Source organism: Eurosta solidaginis, chromosome 5 (assembly GCF_040869045.1).
Source record: "Eurosta solidaginis isolate ZX-2024a chromosome 5, ASM4086904v1, whole genome shotgun sequence".
Taxonomy (NCBI): domain Eukaryota; kingdom Metazoa; phylum Arthropoda; class Insecta; order Diptera; family Tephritidae; genus Eurosta; species Eurosta solidaginis.
Genome location: NC_090323.1, coordinates 64,660,713 through 64,683,743, shown reverse-complemented (window position 1 = coordinate 64,683,743; position 23,031 = coordinate 64,660,713). Strand labels below are relative to the sequence as shown.

The following is a 23,031-nucleotide window of genomic DNA, read 5'->3' as shown; positions in this document are numbered from 1 at the left end:
TCTTCAATAATATTATTAACCTCATTTTTTTCCTTAAATGATAGTCGCCTTGCCTTACAGAATGTTGGCTTATTAGATGTTACTACAATCTTTGCTTCGTAGTTAAGTTTTTCTAAACTTTTCTGCCAAAACTGAAGGTAATTTGGGGTTCACGTCAATTTTCCCCTCTTCGCCTATCCATTTGCCAATGTTGCAAACTTCCTTAAGGGTTGTTTGACTTTTTGAAGTTTTTGTTCTATTATCCACTCAACTTTTGTTTTCCTTTCTTTCTCTTTCAAGATTTTCTTTAGCTGTTACACTCAAGATATTTGGAGACGGTTTATTTTCGTAAGTTTCCAAATTAAATTCATTTATTTTGTTCTTTATGTACAAAGAAATGTTAAATTTTTCCAAAAAATCTCTACCGAGTAGTAAAGGAAACGATAACCAGTTATCTGGCATAACGTATAAAAAGAAAGGTTGTACAATATTTCGATATTTAATTAAAACAAAAATTTTCCCGCTTGGCCTTATTACTCTTCCTCCTATGTTTCTAAATTGTGGTATCTTTCCATTGTTGTGCTCGCGATATAGATACGCTTCTACCAACGATTGCTTGACAAAACTATTTTCGAATTTAGGTTTTCCCGGATTTACCATAAAAAGCGACACTTACCATATCTCTATAATAAATTTCTTCAACGTCTGCTTCCGACTCTTCGATGGCTGCAACTATCTTCAGTTGGCAGTTTCTGTACTGGTGATCCATCTTGCCACATTTGAAAGAGGAACCTTGGACGTGCTTGCCTTCCTTACCTTCCTTCGCAAAGTGCCCGTAACGTGAGCAGTTAAAGCATCTTGTTGGAGTGGTTTGGTTTTTACCAGCAGCAGCCTTATCGCTACTGTGCCTCGCCTTTTGGATTAATTTTTCGTACTTCGGCAACAAAGATTTTAAAGCATCAAGTTTTGACACACCTGTGAATATAAGCGCGTTGCCCGTTTTGTCGCGTAGGCCGCCAACGATGTATTCAACTAATTCACTTTCGTCGATTGGAGCGGTTTGCGCAATCTGTTGCATCGACAGAATATAATGGGTGAGAGTTTCTGTTTTTTGCCAAACATGCGACTCCAATTGTTTGAAAATGTCTCTTATGCTGGCCGGCTATTTAAATTCGTTGCATAAAGATTGTTTCACATCGTGCAATGTTTGTGCCTCGATCATTTTCATCAGCAGCTGGGCACTACCGGTAAGCATTCGACGTGCAAGAAGAAATTAAGTTTTTTCATCACAACCAAAACTTTTTGCAGTGTATTCGAACTCGACTATCCATTTTTGTACGTCAGTTCCGTCGTCGCCGCTAAATTTCCGAATAGCGTTTTCTATGTCGCTGAATTTAACGGAAAAATTATATGTATGTAGCTGTACCCTTCTCTAATGCTCTTATTTCCTTCTGCAGTGTAAAATGCGTAGCTTTTATTTTAGCTGTATTTCTAGTTCCGTTATTTCATCGGTAACTGTAACGGCTGCAGCGCTGCCGGCGTCCTCTGCTACGATGGCGTGGGTGTCCCGTTGAACTTCGTTGTTTGCCGTAATCGTTACCTCACGTGCTGGGGCATTGTTTGCGTTACCCGATGCTGTTGAATTTTCGATAGCAGCTTCTCAAGTCAAACCGCCTGATACTGAAGTTGCGCTTATCGCTGTTGAAGGTGCGCTAATCGCTGCTGAAGGTTCTCCAATGGAATTGGGTGTTATGCTGCCTAGTGCTGAAGTAGCGTTAACTGGCGCAAAAGTTTGGTTAGTTTGCGTTGATGGTGCTTTTTCGCTTTGCGGCTGTGTGCCTATTGCTGCTGCCAGAAGGGCTTTAAGTTTGCTTAATGTTGCCGTTTCAGGAAAAGTAACTCCCAAATCTCGCAGTCCGTCTGCTACTTGCTGTTTTTCTGTGGCCATTTTGTTGGTTTCTGTTTCCACTTAAATTGCTCAAAATTTTTTCCGTGGGTGACTTGTGCACGCCTGACGCTGTTGAATATTCACCAAGTAATTTCGTTTTATTTTAGATCATGTTCAAACAGTGTTGCCGTGTGCATTTACGTTATTCATTTCATATTCACCATTTCTAGTGCTACCATATTGTTAACACTACGGCTTAATCTACTACAATAGTTTTGTTATTATACATATGAATTATGAAGTGTGTTTAATATTTTTAATTTTTATTTTCTAGAATAAACTAAAATCTACTCAAAAAGATAAGGTGAAACGCTTCATATCGCTAACTCAAACTGGGGAACAAACAGCCATCTACTGCCTGCAAAATAATGACTGGAAATTGGAGTTAGCCAGCGATAATTATTTTCAAAATCCAGAATACTACTATCGTGAATTAGATCGTAAACGGATTGAACAACTGTTTTTGAGATATCGTGATCCGTGTGAAACCCAAAAGATTACTGCTGATGGGGTTATACGTTTTTTGGAAGATCTTGCACTTAGTCCTGATTCTAAGTCGGTATTAATTATAGCATGGAAATTTCGTGCGGAAGTGCAATGCGAATTTAAGCATGATGAATTTGTGAACGGCATGGGAGATTTGGGTGTAGACAGCATCGATAAGCTAAAAGCGAAATTGCCACAACTAGAAGTGGAATTAATCGATCCCATGAAATTTAAGGATTTTTATCAATTTACCTTCAATTATGCGAAGGATCCGGGCCAAAAAGGAATCGATCTAAACATGGCAATTGTATATTGGAAGATAGTTTTAAGTAACCGTTTCAAATTTTTAGATTTGTGGTGCAGGTTCTTGGAGGTAAGTAATTTTGCATATCATTTGCTTAATTCACAAAGGATCTAACCAACAAATCAAAAATTTACAGAAGAAGCAAAAAACAGTTTTATTTTGATATTCACTAACCCACCGTTCTGCCAAAAATTGTAAATAGGGTACAGCCCGTGATAACAAAAAGTGACAAAAGAAGTTTTAAATAAAGAAATGCTTTTAATTTCGAATACTTAGATTAGATTAGATTATTTATTTATTACGGCCAGAAGCCTAATTCGTAAATTTGAATATATTACAGTTTTTTTATCTTATAGCTAAGGTTTTACAATATTCATATTGTTACGAATATTAGCAAAACTAAGGAGTGCTGCCATCTCCAGGCCGATGCTAAGCAGTGACGTGAATTCACATCAATAATTCAATCATTATGTATCTACATAAACGAATCAATAATTGCGTCTACACATATGTACACATTCCGACGAGCAACATTTACATACAAGGCAGCGAGAGATGAGATGTCACACACAGATGAATTTACTTATACGCTTATGTGTGTGCGGGAGACTGTAAACTACAAACTCACATATGTACATCTGAGAAGCGCTAAAAAGTAGACAATTGTAAACAAGTAGAAACTATATACTGAGTTGTCACAAGAGAGAGCAATAATTTGTGCACGTAGTTGTGGCTGGCGATTTTGTAGCCGAAACAACTAGTAAGTTCTGGAAATCGAAGAGCCTAGAAGTATGCAGCGTAAACTATAAAAGCGGGGCAAGCGATTAAGAAGTAATTCAGTTTGAGTTGAGCTATCAATCAGTTTGATTAAGCACGCGATCTGGCGGCCAATAGTAGAGTTTCATTTGAGTTATCAATCAGTTTGGTTATTAAGTCAGCGAGTAGCAAAGTATAAGTGTTATTGTGAAGTACTTTAATAAAGGCAATTTTTCCATTATTCAATATTGGAGTTATTTATTCAACAGTTTAGTGATTCGAACTTAGCAGAGGATTGCAAATAAGAGGATTTGCAAGTAAATTCGTTACAATTGGTGTCAGAAGAGGAATTGTTGAATAAATTCCAGAAGACAACAAGGACATGGCAAAGTTCAGTGAATTAAAGATCCAGCAACTGAAGAAGGAGTTGGAGAGCCGTGGATTGAATACAAGCGGCGTTAAACTCGAACTTCAGGCACGGCTACGAGAGGCAATGGAAGCAGAAGGAATTGATGTGGAAGAGTATGTCTTTCACCTTGATGGCGAGGAGACAACAAAAATTGAAGAGAAAAACGAAACATCGCAGACGGTTACCAGCACAGACTTGAACATGATATTGGCTGCAATATCTGCACAAACATCGACAGTAGCATCAATGTCGTCGCAATTGGCATTCCAACTGGAAGCGCAAGAGGCACGTATAACAGAAATGTCATCGCAAATATCCACCAACATGTCATCTCAACTGGAAGAACAGAAGACATATATGGCATCACAATTGGAAGAACAGAAAACACACATGGCGTCACAAATTGCAGAACAATTAAAAGAACAAGAGGCACGCATAACATTACAGCTCGAAGCACAAGAAGAACGTATCTCAACAAAGCTGGAGGCACAGGAAACAAAATTCTCATCGCAGCTGGAGGCTGTTAGTGAACGACAAAATAAAGTGGAGGCCGAGATGGATGCTTTGAAAGATCGGATTCAGGAGTTACAATTGAACCGTCCAATCACTTCAACGTCTACTCTGAAGGTAAAATCCCCAACGTTTGATGGTTCTGTTCCATTCCAAGTATTTAAGCTCCAATTTGAGAAGACGTCGACAACGAACAACTGGAATGATGAAGATAAAGTTGCAGCTCTGTTCATGGCATTGAAAGGGCCAGCAGCCGAAATCCTACAGACGATTCCCGAAGGAGAGCGGAACAACTATGAAGCATTGATGGCCGCTGTCGAGAGACGTTACGGAAGCGAGCATAGGAAACAGATATTCCAAATTGAGTTGCAAAACTGCTACCAAAAAGCAAATGAGACATTGCAGGAGTTTGCTTCAGATGTTGAAAGGTTGGCTCATCTCGCAAATGCGGACGCACCCGTGGAATACACCGAGAGGGTAAAAATCCAGAGTTTTATAAATGACATACGAGACGTGGAAACGAAGCGAGCTACATACGCGAACCCAAAACTAACATTTGCTGAAACGGTATCACATGCATTGACTCAGGAAACTGCCTCCCTATTAAGTAAACCAGCATATAAGGCTCATCGTGTAGAAGTAGAAAGGCCAGAATGGGTAGACACAATTTTGGAAGCACTGAAGGGATCACAACAGAAAAATGCCGGAGTTATTAAATGTTTCAAGTGCGGCAACCCAGGTCATATTGCACGTCCTTGCGATCTTGGCCTTAATAGTTCCAACAATGTGGGTGGGCGTAAACGCAAAGCTGGAGGAGATGAGCAAGAGCGAGTAAGAGGTAGAGAGCTAGATCCGGCTATTGAATGCCCTGTGATATCGGTGTCGCAAATTGGTAGAAAATCGAGCAGTCTTACCGTCAGAGGGAATGTGGATGGCAACGAACGAATACTGACTGTAGATACGGGCGCATCTCATTCCTTGATCCGATCTGACTTGGTCAACAGGAGAGTAAAACCGTTACCTGGAGCAAAGTTGCGTACGGTCACTGGCGAGTATAACCAAGTTCAGGGAGAAGTGATGTGTGAAGTATTGATTGGGAAGGTCATGGTTCTACACAAATTTGTTGTGGCGGAGATTGTTGATGAAGTTATATTGGGAGTGGATTTCTTGGTTGACCATGACATCAAGATCGATATGCAGAGAAGGGTGATGCATTATGAGAACCAAGATGTGCCACTTAACTTCAGTTTGGAAAAAGGGTTCAGCAGTAAGCGAGTGCTGGTGGAGGAGATTCGACAGAGACCACGAAAGTCAAGAAAAGTAGATCGAGCAAAGGTTGATGGATCGAATGTGCCAAATAAAGCGAAATTAAAAGTACCTGCGAGGAAAAGACCGGCATCAACAAACCCTAATGGACGCACTAAAATGACTGAAAGAATTTTTCAGAAAGAATGCAAGGATGGTTTCAAGCCAGCGCGCACTTTTGTTGGGAAACGTCGGAACGATACTGAGTATGTGAAGCCAATCCGTCAAGAACAAGCTCTACAAAGTAGTTCTTCATTGGCCAAGCAACAGAGTGCGAGAGAACGATCCAGAATAATGAGTAGTAAGATGGAACACAGGTACGACAGGGAAAATAATTCGGAAGGTTTCCGGAATGGAGATTTGGTACTGTTAAACAACCCTCACCGGCGGAAAGGTGTTCCAGCCCAATTTCGGTGCAGTTGGGAAGGCCCGTACAAAGTTGTGAAGAAGATCAGTGATACCATCTACCGCATACAAACCACTGGGAAACCACAGATTAGAAGGGTGGTACATTTGGAGATGCTAGCGGCGTTTAGATTGGGAGATTTGTCTGATCGGGACGATCAGACTTAGGTGGAGGGCAGTGTTACGAATATTAGCAAAACTAAGGAGTGCTGCCATCTCCAGGCCGATGCTAAGCAGTGACGTGAATTCACATCAATAATTCAATCATTATGTATCTACATAAACGAATCAATAATTGCGTCTACACATATGTACACATTCCGACGAGCAACATTTACATACAAGGCAGCGAGAGATGAGATGTCACACACAGATGAATTTACTTATACGCTTATGTGTGTGCGGGAGACTGTAAACTACAAACTCATATATGTACATCTGAGAAGCGCTAAAAAGTAGACAATTGTAAACAAGTAGAAACTATATGAGAACTATATACTGAGTTGTCACAAGAGAGAGCAATAATTTGTGCACGTAGTTGTGGCTGGCGATTTTGTAGCCGAAACAACTAGTAAGTTCTGGAAATCGAAGAGCCTAGAAGTATGCAGCGTAAACTATAAAATCGGGGCAAGCGAGTAAGAAGTAATTCAGTTTGAGTTGAGCTATCAATCAGTTTGATTAAGCACGTGATCTGGCGGCCAATAGTAGAGTTTCATTTGAGTTATCAATCAGTTTGGTTATTAAGCCAGCGAGTAGCAAAGTATAAGTGTTATTGTGAAGTACTTTAATAAATGCCATTTTTCCATTATTCAATATTGGAGTTATTTATTCAACAGTTTAGTGATTCGAACTTAGCAGAGGATTGCAAATAAGAGGATTTGCAAGTAAATTCGTTACAATATAATTTTGTTTTAAATACTGTTATTTCGTTGCAACTTTTTATATCCATAGGCAGATCATTGTAACTTTTCAGACCCTTGTAGAAAACGTTCTGTTGATCAGTTTCAGTTCTAAAAAACGGCAATTTGAAATTATGTTTGTTCCTCGTATTTATGTTGTGAGTTTGCTCTACTAATGCTATATTTTTATTTAAGTACTCAGGTAAATTTCCATGTTTGATATTAAATATGAATTTCATGGAGTGGAAAAAAAATCTTTTGTTTCACACTTAACCAGTCTAAAGTCTTCAACATGTCAGCCGTTCGTTTATCTCTAGGTTTCTGAAGAATAAATCTCATGCATCTGTTTTGAAGCTTTTGGAGCTTGTGTACTTCTTTATCCGATATTATGAATAGAATGGACGGGCAGTACACGAAGTGCCAAATTTCTGAAGTGCATAGGGGGAGACGTCGCCACTCTGGGAGTAAGTGACGGGTGACTACGCCTGGTTTGAGGAAGGCCAGGACGCAACTGCTGTTGTGGCCCTGGGACTGGGCGTCCTTGGGGTACCCGGTAGATTGGGGTTTGCGACCTGGCAACATGGCGCAATGAAGCCCGTCGGGGGGTTGCCGTCCCGGAGACCAGAATATCTAGGAAAGTGGCACCGCCCAAGGCAGGAGCTGCATTGGGCGGATGTCGCAAACATATATATTCTGTGCTGGCAAACGGTGCAAACGGGGTTAGGGTCTAAGAGTCTGTTTCCCTGACCTACACGATTGCTGCCGAAAAAGAGGGGGGGGGCGGGAGAAGACGGGGGCAGGGGCTGATGCTCAGCATTGCTACCGACTCTACTACGAAGATAGTAGCTATGAGTGGTAGCAGCTGTTTGAGTTGTTGGCGCCGCGGGGCGCGAACAGCAGCGGGTACTAGTTGTGGCTTGCTGAGCAGCTGGGCTGCTGGAAGGTAGTGGGGGGCGCTAAGGCGTAGACTACGGGACGCCCTTGGACGTGAACAGCAAGGAGCCACAAAAGATTTATAAAAGTTACATGGACGTCGGGTTTTGCGATCAAGCCCAGAACAACCTGTCGGATGCAACCATCCTTTACACGAGACACACTGAACAGAGTATGACCGTCCTAAAAAGATTCTTTTCCGGCAGATGCAGCAAAACCATTTCTCAGGACCGGGGTCAGGAGACGGACCCGGATTGGATTCGATACCTTCTGTCTTAGAACGTCAAGGCCTATCTGTCCGGTCAGGCGATGCAAACCTAGAAATCATCAACATCTACATCCCTCCTGCCACCTGTTGCCCCAGTGGATAACGCCCTAATATTAGCGCCTTACTCACTGGCAACAATCGCATTATCTTAGGCGACTTTAATGCCCATCACGATCTATGGCATTCAAACTTGCGGGCGGCCAGTAGGGGTGAGATGTTGTCGGATCAAATAGAAGAAACGACGTTCTGCACAATAAACGGAGACGCCCCCACACGTATGATAGGAAGCTGTCACAGTTCGCCGGATATCTCAATCGTGAGCGCAGAACTCGTAAACTGCGTCAACTGGCAGCCGATGGTAACATTGGCCTCCGACCACCTGCCTATATTTATTTCGTTCGAGCGTACCGCCGACTTCATCGTTACAGAAAAACGCATTTTCATAAACTTTAAAAAGGGAAAGTGGGAGGAATGCAAATCTTTTACATACAACCTCTTTGCTGCCCTCCCTATCCCGACTGATTCCCGCCAAGGGGAGCGTGCTTTCCGCAAGGTCATTGAATCCGCCTCGGCACGTTTCATTCCCGCCGGGAGAATTCCCGAAATTCAGCCCCACTTCCCGGCCGCAAATTTAGCGAGAGAACGTGACCTTATAAGACAGCTCGACCCAGGCGACCCCCAAATAAGGGACATAAACCAACGCATCAGATTGCTTGTGGATGAACACAAGCGGGCGAAATAGGAGAGGCACCTAAGAGGTTGTAACCTCTATGCCGGTGTGGGTAAACTTTGATCCACCGTAAAGTCCCTATCGAATCCGTCTAAGCACATTGACAAAGTTTCCATCGCCTTCGGCGATAAAGTGCTGTTGGATTCGAAAAAATGCGCGAGCGCTTTCTGCCGTCAATATGTAATGCATTCTACGGTCGACAAATATAGACGGAGGGCCAACAGACACGCACATAAACATAAATTCAGCGCGTCACCAATTACCATCACCGCCAGAGAGGTTGAAGATGCCATTGGTCACGCTAAACCATCCAAAGCAGTGGGCCCAGACGGCATAGCCATGCCGATGCTTAAAAGCCTAGGGAAAGAGGGTTTCAAATACTTAGCACATGTCTTCAACCTGTCTCTTTCCACCTTTGTCATACCCGAAAAATGGAAAATGGCCAAGGGGGTCCCGCTACTAAATCCTGGGAAACCAGCTAACATAGGAGAGTCGTATCGTCCGATATCTCTCCTATCGCCAGTAGCAAAGACGCTTGAATCAATTCTGCACCCCCTACTTCCAAGCAAATTTGCAGCTAGCCTCTCATCAGCATGGCTTCAGAAAACTCCATAGCATCACCACCGCTCTAAATGCCATCAGCACCCAGATAAATTGCAGTTTAAATCAAAACCCCCACCATAGAACAGTACTCGTAGCGCTGGACCTATCAAAGGCTTTTGATACGGTCAACCATGGCACGTTACTGCAAGACCTGGAAGGGTCTACCCTTCCCCCATGTCTTAAAAGGTGGACCGCAAATTATCTGGGTGGTCAGCAGGCATCGGTGCAATTTAGAAACGAAACATCAAAACCAAGAAGAATTAAACAAGGGGTGCCACAGGGTGGTGTCCTATCCCCACTTCTGTTTAATTTCTACATATCTAAGCTACCTTCACCACCAGAAGGAGTCACTATCGTTTCATACGCCGATGACTGCACAATAATGGCCACAGGCCCAGGCCCACAGATCGATGAGCTCTGCAACAGAATAAACGGCTACATCCCTGATCTCTCCAGTTTTTTCGCCTCGCGAAACCTGGCATTATCACCGACTTAATCTTCCGCGACCTTATTTACAACATGGACGTCCCAAATGTCGACCATTTTGAACATCCACGTCGATGGCACTACGCTACCGACTGTCCTACACCCCAAAATCTTGGGTGTGACGTTTGATCAGGATCTACATTTTGGTGAGCACGCAGCCGCAATTGTTCCGAAAATCCAGAGCGGTAATAAAATCCTCAAATCCCTTGCTGGCAGTACGCTCATTACCACTTACAAAGCAATTGGCCAGCCGATTGCATGCTACGCGTCCCCTTTATGGTCGCCAAGCCTAAAAACTACTCACTGGAAGAAGCTACAGGCCTGCCAAAATACTGCTCTCAAAACCGCCACGGGCTGTCTTCTTATGTCCCCAGAACACCACCTAGATAATGAGGCGAGAATACTCCCCATCAGGGAGGGAAATGAGATGCTAACCAAACAGTTCCTGTTGAATACCCAGAAACCTGGGCATCCCAACAGACATCTGATTGATTAGCCAACACCGCTTAAGAAGTCATCTCCGTAAGCATTTTGAGGAAATACGGCACATGAGAACTCAGCCGTATGAAGCAAAAAAACACAAGCAGGTCCTCAGTGAACTCCACGAACAGGCATCGGACCTTTATGCCAGGAATTCCCCGGTGAATCCAGTACTCAAAGAACAGTACCAAAAGCTTGCGGAAGAGGAACGCACACTCCCCAGGGAAACGCGAGTCACTCTAGCTCAACTTCGTTCTGGATACTGTAACAGGCTAAACTCTTACCTATCCAGAATCAACCCCGACATACAAAATGTATGCCCCGCTTGCAATGTGGCCCCACATGACACCAACGATCTCTTTAATTGTAATGTGGAACCAACGCCTCTAACACCCCTTTCATTATGGTCCACCCCTGTTGAAACAGCAAGTTTCCTTGGACTCCCGTTAGAGGATATTGATGACAATTTGTGATCGGTCGCGGCTGTTAGGTGGGGCGAAGCACTGCTACAACAACAACAACACGAAGTGCGGTTCTATAATTGATTTATATAAAATTATTTTGTACTTTTTTTGAATGAATTTAGTTGATCTCTGCATGACTCCTAATTTATTAGCAACTTTTTTAATTGTATAATTTATATGATCTTCAAATTTGAGTTTATTATCAATTATTATTCCTAAGTATTTTATACTGTTAACTCTTTGTATGATTTCATCATTTATTTTTAGCTCGGCTATATCATCCTCATTGATATTCCTCCGTGTTATTATCATATATTTAGTTTTATTAATATTTAGTTTCAGTCTATTACCACACAACCATTTATACAAGTTATTTAGTTAGTAGTAGTTGTTGCATTTTGGCAAGTGCAGTATTAATATTATTTTCACTTATCATAATTAATGCATCATCCGCAAAAAGTCTAATTTCACAACCTTCGATAGCATTGACTATGTCATTTATGTATATAAGAAATAGTATAGGTGCCAATACTGAGCCTTGAGGTAACCCTATGGGTACCTCTAATTCATCCGACGTCACAGCATTTATAACTATTTCTGCTTTCTCTGCTTCCAATAGTTGCGGAAACATTTAAGTTCAATATCAGTTATGCCAATCCGCTGCATTTTTTTGTTAATATCTCACTATCCACCGTTTCAAAAGCTCTCTTGAGGTCAAAGAAAACTGAAACCACTACTTTTTTGTTGTTTAGCTCTTCTTTCCAATCAGATATCACCAAGTTCAGCGCTGTCTCACAGGAATGTTTTTTCCTAAATCCTGACTGTTGGTAGATTAGTATATTATATACTTCAAGATGATTCACCAACTGATTCTTAACAACGACTTCGAGAATTTTAGCATCACTTGGCAGGGTATTTATGGGTCTAAGTTCTTCAGGTTGCATTGTGTTTTTAACTTTTTCCACAGGTATTATTGTTGACGTTTTCCACATTTCAGGTACCACACCATCTTCTAAGCTGTTATTGATTATTTGAGCAAAGAAATATCCGGTATACGATATACGATCTTTTAGTACACCATCGGATAGAAGTTTTCTTCCACCTATTTTATATTTAAAGTCTTTTAGGATATTAATAACATCATCGGTGGTAATTTTAGCAAATTTTAATTTTGAATGGACTTGTGTATCTTCTGGTGCTACTTGACAGGTTTCTATGTTATTATTAATTTCAATCACATTGTTTACAAAAAATCTATTTAGACCATTTGCCAGATCGGTTTCGTTTTCAACCAGTATGCCCTCCAGTATCACCTTTTTTATCCCTTCGTTATCTTTAGTTTGGTTAACCGTTTGTTTGAGATATTTCCACATTTCTTTAGCATTATTTTCATTCAAAATAATTTTATTCTCCATATACTTTATTTTTTTTTTTAATTTGACTAATTTTTTGTATGACCTATTTACATTTTTATATTCATCCCACTCTCCAGTTTGTAACGCACGCGTGTACATATTGTATTTGTATTTATTCATTTGTGCCAATTCTCTCTCATATCATTTATTCATTAACTTGATATGCACTTCTTTCTCGTAGGTTAAACTTTCCATAGCCTGAATCATTATATTATTAATTAATTCAACTTTTACATCAATTGATAAGTTTATAGTAAAGTTGAAGTTAAATGATCTAAAGATGCTTATTAAAATATCACTATTATATTTGTCCCAAGCTATGATTTTCTTGATCAGTCTCATCTTGTATACTTTGGACGTTTTAATATTAAATTTTATAGTTTCATGATCAGATATTTTGTATTCCTGCAAATAATTACAGAGAATTTCATCCGAGTTTGAAAATAATAAATCAATTTTCGATTCAGTTGTATCCGTTATTCGCGTATTAAATTCTATTTTTTGGTTCATACCCATCACAGCAAATATCTCATTTAATTTAGTACTATATGTTGAAATGCAGTTCATGTTAATACTAAAATCACCGACTACTACTTCCCTACTTCTCCAAAGGATTGCAATACTTTTTCATTATTCTGAAATAATGAAAACTAAATTATTGTCATTACTGAAAAAAGAATAGGGACTAAATATTCCTTTTTTATATTCGTTTTGCCGGCTCGAGGTCAATTAAAAAATAAACACAAGTTTTCTTTAAAAATCCGATACATTTCGGTTACTCAGCGGTAACCGTCCTCAGGGATATAAACTGCAAAATCTGTACAAACAAATAACATTATATAAACAAAATATTGATGAAACAGTAACAACGAATGACATACATTAATTTACACGTCCTCTTGCTTAGGCGTGGAGTTTGTTACTACTTTTTTGTAATGAAATGTCTGTAAATATGCGCGACGTTGTCCGTATCAGTCTTGTTGTTCAGTCGTATATTTGGCGGAGTGTTTATAATGTGTAACATTTCAAGTCAGAAACGCTTGGAATAATTTCTTTCTTGCTGTAAGATGATTGCTTTAGCGAAATTGGGAGAGTGTCCGCTCGATGCACAGCGCAGTTTTATGTGTAAAAGAATTTTGGCATTGTTTGGTGTCTGATTTGTCCTGTGCCAATTGCGTTTTTAATTTTGATTTGGTTGTACCAACGTATACCTTGTTGCACAGCTCTTTCTGGTTTCCATTACATGGGATTTTATAAATGACATTACTTTTTTCCATTTCCGGTATTTTTGACTTAGTTCTGTTAAATATGTTTTTAAGGGTACTTGTAGGCTTGTGAGATATTTTCTCTTTGCCGTAGCAATCTGACATCATTAAGCGTTCAGATAAATGGGGTACGTAAGTTACCGATTTGAATATTTTGGGTTTTTCTTGAATTTGATGCTGAATATTGTTATTTTGATCTTTTAATTAGGGAGTTTATAATGTTGTCTGGGAAGTCATTTCGTTTTAATAAATATTTTATAACGTCCGTAAATTCCTTGTGGTAAGTTTTGTCAGATATATTTAACATGCGTCGCATACAGCCCATTGCTGTATTCATGATCATCGTTTTAGGATGTTTAGAGTTAAAATTGATGATTCGTCCAGACGCTGTTTGTTTCTCCGACCACCGTAATTTTAGCTGGTTACCTTCTTTTATTATAATGGAGTCCAGATAAGGTAATTTGCCCCCGTCTTCTAAATCTACAGTAAATTTGATATTCTTATGAAAGGAATAAGCTTCAGCGTATTTTGATTCTCGTTTTCTTGTATGAATACTGTCTGCTCCTCAGTAGTACTTTCATTTTCTGACGATGTCGGTGGTTCTTCTACCTCAGCTTGAGTATTGGTGTCTTGAGCCGTGGTTGAAAACGATGGTCTTTGAGCTGCGATTGCTTCATCTGGTAGCTCACCATAATGATCATTTCTGTGTTCTGGAATACTGTCGCCGATTCGATGAATTTGGTTGATGTGTCGTTTCCATATTCTGCCATCATCCAACAGGACGTTAATGTGCAATTCCCCAAGTTTTCTGAGAATACGACCGAATTGATACTTTTTATCGTAGTAATATCGCACTGATACACGTTCCCTTTCGTACAACTTCCGACTCACCGGTTTAATTTGTTTTTCTCGGTCTTCTTGTGCTGCTGGCAATATCAAATCCAATCTTGAGCGAATCTGCCTGTTAAACATTCGCTGTGCTGGTGATACGCCTGTGTATGTATTTACCATTCGACGGTAGCACATTAAAATTTGTGCCAATTTTGTGTATATGTCTTTCGTACTGCTGTGCATAGCTTTGAGCTTATCTTTCAGCGTCTGCACATACCTTTAGGCCTGTCCGTTTGTCGCCGGATGAAATGGTGCACTTCGTTTATGTGTAATACCATTGCTTCGCAAAAATTGTCTAAAGTCATTCGACGTTAGTTGTGTCCCGTTGTCGCTGACTAATACTTTTGGAATTCCAAACGTTGCGAAAATTTAGCGGCAAACTTTGATTGTCGACTGTGTTGTGATATTATTCATTATATATATTTCTGGCCATTTGCTGTATGCGTCTACCAGAATGAAGAAAATACTTCCCCATAAACGGTCCTGCGAAATCGATGTGAACTCTTTCAAAGACACTTGATGGTGGATTCCAAACGTGTGTTGAAATTTTGTTGGCATGAGCTACAGTTTAGAGTGATGTTTTCAACATCCGAATCTAACCCAGGCCACCAAATGTAGCTACGTGCCAGTGTTATCATTTTTGATGTACCAAAATGTGCCTGATGTAGTTCCTCAAGCACAGCTTTCCTCAGTAGTGGTGGAATGTAAACGCGTGTCCCCCTCAACAAACATCCTTCTTGAAGTGCAAATTCCTGTTGGTCTATTCCAAATCGGTGTTCTTTAGCAACTGTTTTTCCTGTTTCTAGTCCCTGCACAAGGTTGCTTACTATTTTGTCGTCTTTTGTAGCTCTAGCCAAATCTTCCACTGTTACAAGCATATTTTGTATGCAGTTTAATTCTATAATATCAATTTCGGAAATTGTTGCTACCGATTGTGCTCGTGGTAACCGGGAGAATGCGTCTGCATTGCTATGCTCGGCTGATTTTCGGTCCTTGATTTCGTAGTCGAACGAAGACAAAAAAATTGCGTAATGTTGCATCCGTATTGCTGATAATATAGGGAGACCTTTTTGTGGTGAAAAAATCTGTGTAACTGGTTTGTTGTCACATTGTAGAATGAAGTGTCTGGCATAGACTTACTGGTAAAATTTCTTTACTCCGTACACTATAGCATATGGCTCTTTGTCGAACTGGCTGCAACGTTGTTGCGTAGCTGTCAGAGTTTCGGCTGTGGTCGTTCAGTACCGTCTGGGTAAGTGTGACTTAAAACCGCCCCAACTCCTGCCGGGCTTGCGTCTGTTGCCAGTACTAAAGGTAACTTTGGATTATAATGTACTAAATAACTTGGAAATGACATTTTTTGTTTGACCGTATTAAAAGATAATTTGCATTTGTCATCCCAGACGAATGGCACTTTGTGTTTGAGTAAGTTATTTAGCGGATACAGTACCGTGCTTAAATTTTCAAAAAATCTGCCGTAATAATTTACTAAACCGATAAAGGAACCTACCTCACTCTTGTTTGTTGGCTCTTTCATCTGTTGAATTGCGTCCATTTTTTCTTTTATTTTGTTGATGCCGTGACGATCGATCTTATGATTGAGTCTGCCATGAACTCACATTTATTGAAATTCACCCTCATGTTGTGTTTTTCAAGTCGTTGTAGTACGGTTTCTAGACCTTGAATACGCAATGTATCGTTTGGTGCTGTTATTTTGATGTCGTCCAGAAAACCGTCACACCATCGATGTCTTTAAGAATGTTCTCGATCTCGCGTTGCCATTTTGCTGGCCCTGTTGCAATTCCGTACATTAGTCTAGTCGGCTGGTATAGTCCTTTATGTGTTGAAAGTGTGAGAATCCTTTGATCTTTTTCGTGCACTTTCATTTGAAGATACGCTTTGGCGAGGTCGATTTTCGTGAATTTCTCACCACCAGACATTTGTGAAAACAATTATTCGATAGACGGCAATGTTGTTCGTCGATGAGAATCCAAGGGTTTATGGTGATCTTATAATCGCCGCAAATTCTAACTTTGTCGTTACTTTTAGGTACTAGAACAATTGGTGTTGCCCATTCGCTGGTGTCAACTTTTTTTAATACGCCATTTTGTACCAAGTCGTCAATTTCTTTTTCTATTCGTGCTCGCATTGGGAACGCTGGTCGCCTTGCTTTCTTGAAAATTGGTGTTACGTTAAGTTTCAAGTGAATACGTGCTTTCAACCCGGTTAGCTTGCCCATTGATGTTGTGTCGAACACTCGTGGATACTTGTGCCTCAATGTTTCTAATAATATTTTGGCATCGATTTTCGCGAGTGTATGCGTGCCACGAAAAACTTTGTTCCAGTCCAACGGCAATAGGTTTAGCCACTCACGACCTAATAATGGACGACGCTTTGATTCGACAATGTATAATCGTAGCTCATACGTTTTTCCCTTAGAAACGACTGTGACATACACGAAATCGTATACTTTGATATTATTTCCAGTGTAGCTGACCAGGTCTATGTCCGGTTCGTGTAGTTTTTGTTTTTCAATGCGTCCAATTGGCTGATTGTAATCGAGTTTGCTCATAATTTCGACCGGTGCGCCGCTGTCAATTTCAAAATCTATAAAGAAAGAGTTTACTTGCATTGTAATCCAACATTTTCCCCTTGATGTGTGCTTAGCTTTGGTTCCGATTATATGGTAATGTGTTCTCGAGTGTTAAACCCGTTTTTTCTAGCAACAGATTTCGCATAACTTTGCTTTTCAAACCGAAAACTAGTTGATTTCTTAAGGCTGTCTCGAGATATGAACCGAAATTGCAATGCGTATCTATTTTCTTCAGTTCAATCAAAAATTCGTCAACCGACTGATGGTCATGTTGCCGGCTTAGGTGGAAACGATAATTTTCCACGATTTCTAGCGGCTTTGGCTCAAATATTTCAGTCAGTGTCTTACAAATTTCGTCGTATTTTTTCTTTTCAGGTTCGGCCGGCGCTAACTTGTCGCACAATGTATTGTACGCTTTCTAAGCGTTTTTGCCAACGACTCCATTGTATTTTTTCCTTGTCAAATTCCTCGAATTGAAAAAATGCTGACTTCCTCGTGTTGTCGCCATTTATAGGATTTTGCTGTGATTGAGTCATTTTAATTTTGTATAATGATGTAGAAAATAATTTTCGATTTGTCCGAGTAGCGGTGGTTAGACAAAATATGGACAATAGTTGGATATCTCCATGTGTAATTCTACCATCCTCGTCGCCACTTTGTTGTAATGCTGTAGAATGCCTTACTTTATTTTAATAATAGAGATAACAGTTCAATACTAGTATCGATTATTATGCTTATTAATAGTATCGAGTTTAATACTTAAGGCTAGTATGTAGGTGTATTTATAACAAGGAGCGGAAAAGATTGGATGGTGATGGGTTTGGTGGTGAATGAGGACAAAACGAAGTACCTGCTGTCATCGAGCAAAGACTCAGCGCATTTGCGTCTTGGCAACCACGCTACTGTTGGCAGCCATAATTTCGAAATGGTAAAAGACTTTGCTTAGTTGGAAACCAGCATTAACATGAACAACAACATCATCCACCACCATCATGATGCCCACTAATAACCCTTTGTCTATTTAGGACGATTCTCGTCTCTCGTACGTCTTGTATTCGAGTCAAAGAGTTTTTATTTGTTAAGAGCCGTCACTCTATACTTTGGAAAATTACTCGATGTTTTCTCAACGTAGTTGCTTTTATTTTTTTGTCAGATATATTTATTAAAATGTCTTCTATACATTTTCGTGGCGTATTTGTGTTTATTTTAACGAGCCTGACTCGTGCGCATCTTGCGAAACCAATATAAAAGTCTCTTAGCAAATATCAAGAGAAATCAGCTGTTCTATTAACTTACAGCTTGCACTGCCATCTAGCGCACAATAGCAACTGCCGTCAATCAATTAAAACTTACAGCTGCCATGTAGCGTACAATACAGCTTTCGCTGACATCCAATTAAAACTTACAGCTGCCATATAACGTACAATAGAGCTTGCGCTGTCATCAAGCGTACAATAGCAACTGCCGGCAATGCGGTGCAAATATTCACAATAGTGCCATAGTACAAATATATTTCTTTTTGTGCTCACAATCGTTTATTTTTAACAAATTATTTTAATAAAGTATATCTAAACAAAAGCACTACGACCAAAATTGTCCAAAGCTCGCTAATAGCCCGAATCTCCATCTTTACAACCAAAACTTTATTTACAGATTTGGATTCCAAACAGGAGCGAAAAAGGTACCCGTACATAAAAACAGCAAATAGAAATAATATATATGATGATTGCATTAAATTAATGAATTAATTCTCTTTTCAAAAATCGCAATTTCGCTGTTCGAGTTATAAACTAACTGCTAAAACGAAAACAACGATCAGCTGCTTTCGTCCTACCTGACGAACGATAACTTACACAATACAGATAGACGAACAAATCGCCTCGTAAACGAAACGAAACGATCGTTCGCTTCAAGATACACAATCAGGCTGTATGTCTCCACATAATGCTTTAAAAGCGTTGTTCCGATACGAGTAACTACGAGTACATACTTGAGTATTTTTCGTAGGCGATTACCTCGTACAAGTACCTTGTTAGGTATCGAGTACGTGGGCGCATCTATTACTCAAATTACGCTTTCTGTAATTTTGCTTCCTTTATATTAGTTTCGTTTGATATTTTTCCTACAATTTCCATGCAAATATGGATAATCTTGTAATCCATTTTTGAGTAAATTCCCGGAGAGCTAGAGTCTTAAAACTTGGAACATATATTGGAAACCCATGACAACTTATCGTGACGGAAAAAAACTTTGCTATGTAGTCCAGGGGTCGTGAAAATTCCAAAAAACGATCGAACTTGGAAATTTTGCTTTCGAGTTTGAAGAACTCCCCGATAACTCAGAGATCTGAAACTTTGACCGAAGGTTTGTCCTCTATTAGGTTGTAATATTTGGGATCAAAGAGCTCTCTAGATGGGGCAGAGATCAGAGAACTTCGCGTGGAGCTATCGAAACAACACCACTTTTAACTGTTGAGATTTAATGAATGTCATATTTGAATCTGCACTGTCTCTACTGTAGTTTTATTTGACGTTAAATTTTTTCTCATTGAGCTTTTTCCATGATGCAAAAAACCAGACAGGTGAAGTCACCAGAACAACAACAAAAATTTGAGGGCCCTTATAATCCGGCCATGAATTTTAAGGAGGAGGAATTCTTGTTACTATGCTACTAATTCCACTGTGCAACATCTCGTTACCGAAATGGTCGGCATAATACCTTAATTTTGCTTGTTACGGAACGTACCGGATCTGCATCCGGCAAAGGACCATCAACATCGATAAAACTCCCCAGCGCATTCGAGCAGTGTCCTTATCGCTACAACAACAAGCAACACTTTCAGTTATAAGGACGAGTACTTTGCAATGCGACTCCATTTTGTAATATTGACTACACCTGCCTGTTTTTTTTGCATCATTCTGTTGATGAGTTTTTTGATGCGTCAACATCTCTGCTTACGGAAGGGGGGAATCTTAAATGTAAGTTTAAAGATATAATTGTAAGGGTAGTCTTTGTTAGAAGTATCCCATATGGGAGATACATGTAGATTGTAAATTCAGGCTTAGTGTGTAGAAGTGTTATACGTTCCATATGGAATACTAGAGAATGTGTAAGCATATGGGTAATGTGTAATATTGGTTTATGTACTGTGTGGAGTACTAAGAATAGTCACTAGGTACATAGTATAGTTGATATAAGAGAAATCACACAAAAACTCAAGGCAAACATTGAAGTTTCTGAGCATTCACACAATTTTTGTGCATGCAAGTGCTCAAACAGATGTGTACACTGTTATTTTGTTGGAAATAAAGAGCCAGAGCAAACACGAGCCAATGTGTAATTTTCATTACTGCTACAAAAGGTGTTTACATAAACAAAGCACGAGGTTGGGTGTTCAGGCCTAGGTTGAAATAAGTTTCAAGTACATTATTTGTTTAGATTTGTATGAAATTTAATATAAAATAAAATGAAAAATCAAATAAAATAAAATAATATAAAATGAAAAAAAATCCAATAACACAATATAAAGTAAAATGATCTCAAATAAAATAAAATTAAAATGAAATAAAATAAATTAAAATAAAATAAGATGAAAAAAATAAAATAAACAATTAAGGGTGTCTGAGTTCGGGTATAACCGAACATTATATACTCAGCGTGAGTTTAAATTGTACAGTTCATTACAGGTAAATTAATTTTATAATCTTACTGAGGCATACATATTTTAAACACAAACTATTCCCAAAAAAAAGTAAGGGATTCTAAGTTCGGGTCTAACCGAAGTTGCATTTACGCTGCTGCTTATTTTACATATTTATTTACACATCTGCATTTTAAGGAAACATACCTAAAACTTGAAACTTGCGATATGTTTCAATATTATGAACTTTGGTAATATAACGGTTGATCGTAACGGCATAAACGAATCGAGATAAATATATTCAAAATGCTAAAGATGAGAAAAGCAATTGGAGCAGCTATGTCCGTCCGTCTTCTGTGATCACGATAACTTAAGTAAATATTGAGATATCATATTGAAATTTGGTATATGGGTTCCCTCATCTCCCATCGCTATTTAAAATGAGCGATACAGGATGATAATCACGTCCACTTTTTATATATATAATCGATATTTTGCAAAACACAAAAAAACCTGATTATTATAAATAATAAACCTAGAATGTTGAGTATAAAAATAATATAAAATAAAATGAATTTAAATTAAGTTAAATAAAATAAAATTAAATCGATTTTTAATCGATGAGTTATCCGTTCGTCATCGAAAAGTTTTAGATTTACTATCGAAAAATTATCGATATCTCAATAGGTTATAAGATTGTTGCCAATTTCTTATCGAAAAGTAATCGATTTGTTATCAAAAAGTTATTATAGATTATTCACCGAATAGTTATCGATATACATATATTATAAAAAGGATATCAATTTTTATCGAAGTGTTACAAATTTGTTGTCGGCGTGTTATGGAAAAGTTCTCGATTTCTTTTTTTATAAATTATTATTGGCCTTTAATCTTTAAATTTATTAAACTATTTTACGAGCTCATAAAATAGTTATCGATTTCGTTATCAAAAATGAATCGATTTGTTATCGGAGTGCCACCAGTGTGTTATCGGCATGTTATCGATGTGTTAATGACGACTCGTGGGCTTGTTATGATACCTATGAAACTTTAATATAAAATCGATGACAAATGTGTAACCCTTCTGTGATAAGCCGATAAGAAGCCGATGACTCGGCAATAACAATTACAAACCGATTAATCGACGATCATTATTCGTTATCGATAACAAACCGATTATAAAACCATGTGGGTTGTTGCCAATAAGTGGCCGACGAACCTCTTCTAAAAAAGTCCGGAACTATATGTTTCTGGTAAAGTTAGGTCTGTTAGGGGCTGGCTAACTTCAACCCCTTGGTAAGCTCTGTTTATCTTAAACAAATTAGTTTCGTGACGTACACCTGTATGTTTACCCATCGAATTTCACGAGTACTTGGAGCACAGGCCTTTTTCGTTGTTTTATCTGTTGAAACAGTGTAGAATAACATTATATTTATTCGTTCGCCAGTAACACCTTTGTTGTGGAAAAGTTTTTTATTTTAATTATTTATCATAATAATAATGCACTTGTTATTATTTGTTATTTATTACAGGAAAAACATAGGCGTTCTATACCTAAAGACACTTGGAATTTGCTTTTAGATTTTGCTACTCATATTGATGAAAATATGAGTAATTATGATTCAGAGGGAGCATGGCCGGTGCTTATTGATGATTTTGTTGAATGGTGTCAGGAGAATCATTTAATGGCAACACAGCAACAAAATCAATCGCAGCAACAACAACAGCACCATCAACTACTTCAACAGCAGCTTTCTAACTATCAGCCTCAATTGCAGTCTATGCAGACGACACAACCACAGCAACAGCGTAATATATCGAATAGTTTTCAGCCGACATCGCATAGTACAAACATAAATTATGGCTAACGTTTATTTAATATCTTAATTATTTTAATAATAAACCTGATTTTATTCTTATTATTATAAATAATGATAGTATATAAACATTGAATTAGTTAAAACTTATTTCGACCGGCCTACTACTACTAAAATAAACCACCCAAGCACTGGACCTACGAATCTCTCGGCCAGTGCTTAGAGCATACACATACTCGAAAATATCTTTTTTTTTGCTAAATTAAACCAAAAACTGTTAAGTAGGTATTGAACGTAGCATACATACGTATTTAGTTTAATTTAAATTTAAAAGCGTGACTTGTTGCATTGTGAAAACGAAAAAAAAATCCTCTCCGACCTATTCAAAAAAGCTATTTAATTACTAACGTTAACACCAGATTATATAAAAAGGTAAAAAAATCTA

General features: G+C 38.8%; 1 protein-coding gene across 1 annotated transcript in view; it reads left to right on the top strand.

The window, feature by feature from the left end:
• SCCRO (defective in cullin neddylation 1 domain containing SCCRO) overlaps positions 1–22,821 on the top strand; it is a 43,935-nt gene extending 21,114 nt beyond the window's left edge. The window contains exons 2-3 of the mRNA XM_067756677.1: positions 2,202–2,786; positions 22,302–22,821. Coding sequence (XP_067612778.1) covers positions 2,202–2,786; positions 22,302–22,637 — 921 coding nt within the window. The 3' untranslated portion in view covers positions 22,638–22,821. The remainder of the gene's footprint in view (positions 1–2,201; positions 2,787–22,301) is intronic.
• The last annotated feature ends 210 nt before the right edge of the window (positions 22,822–23,031 follow it).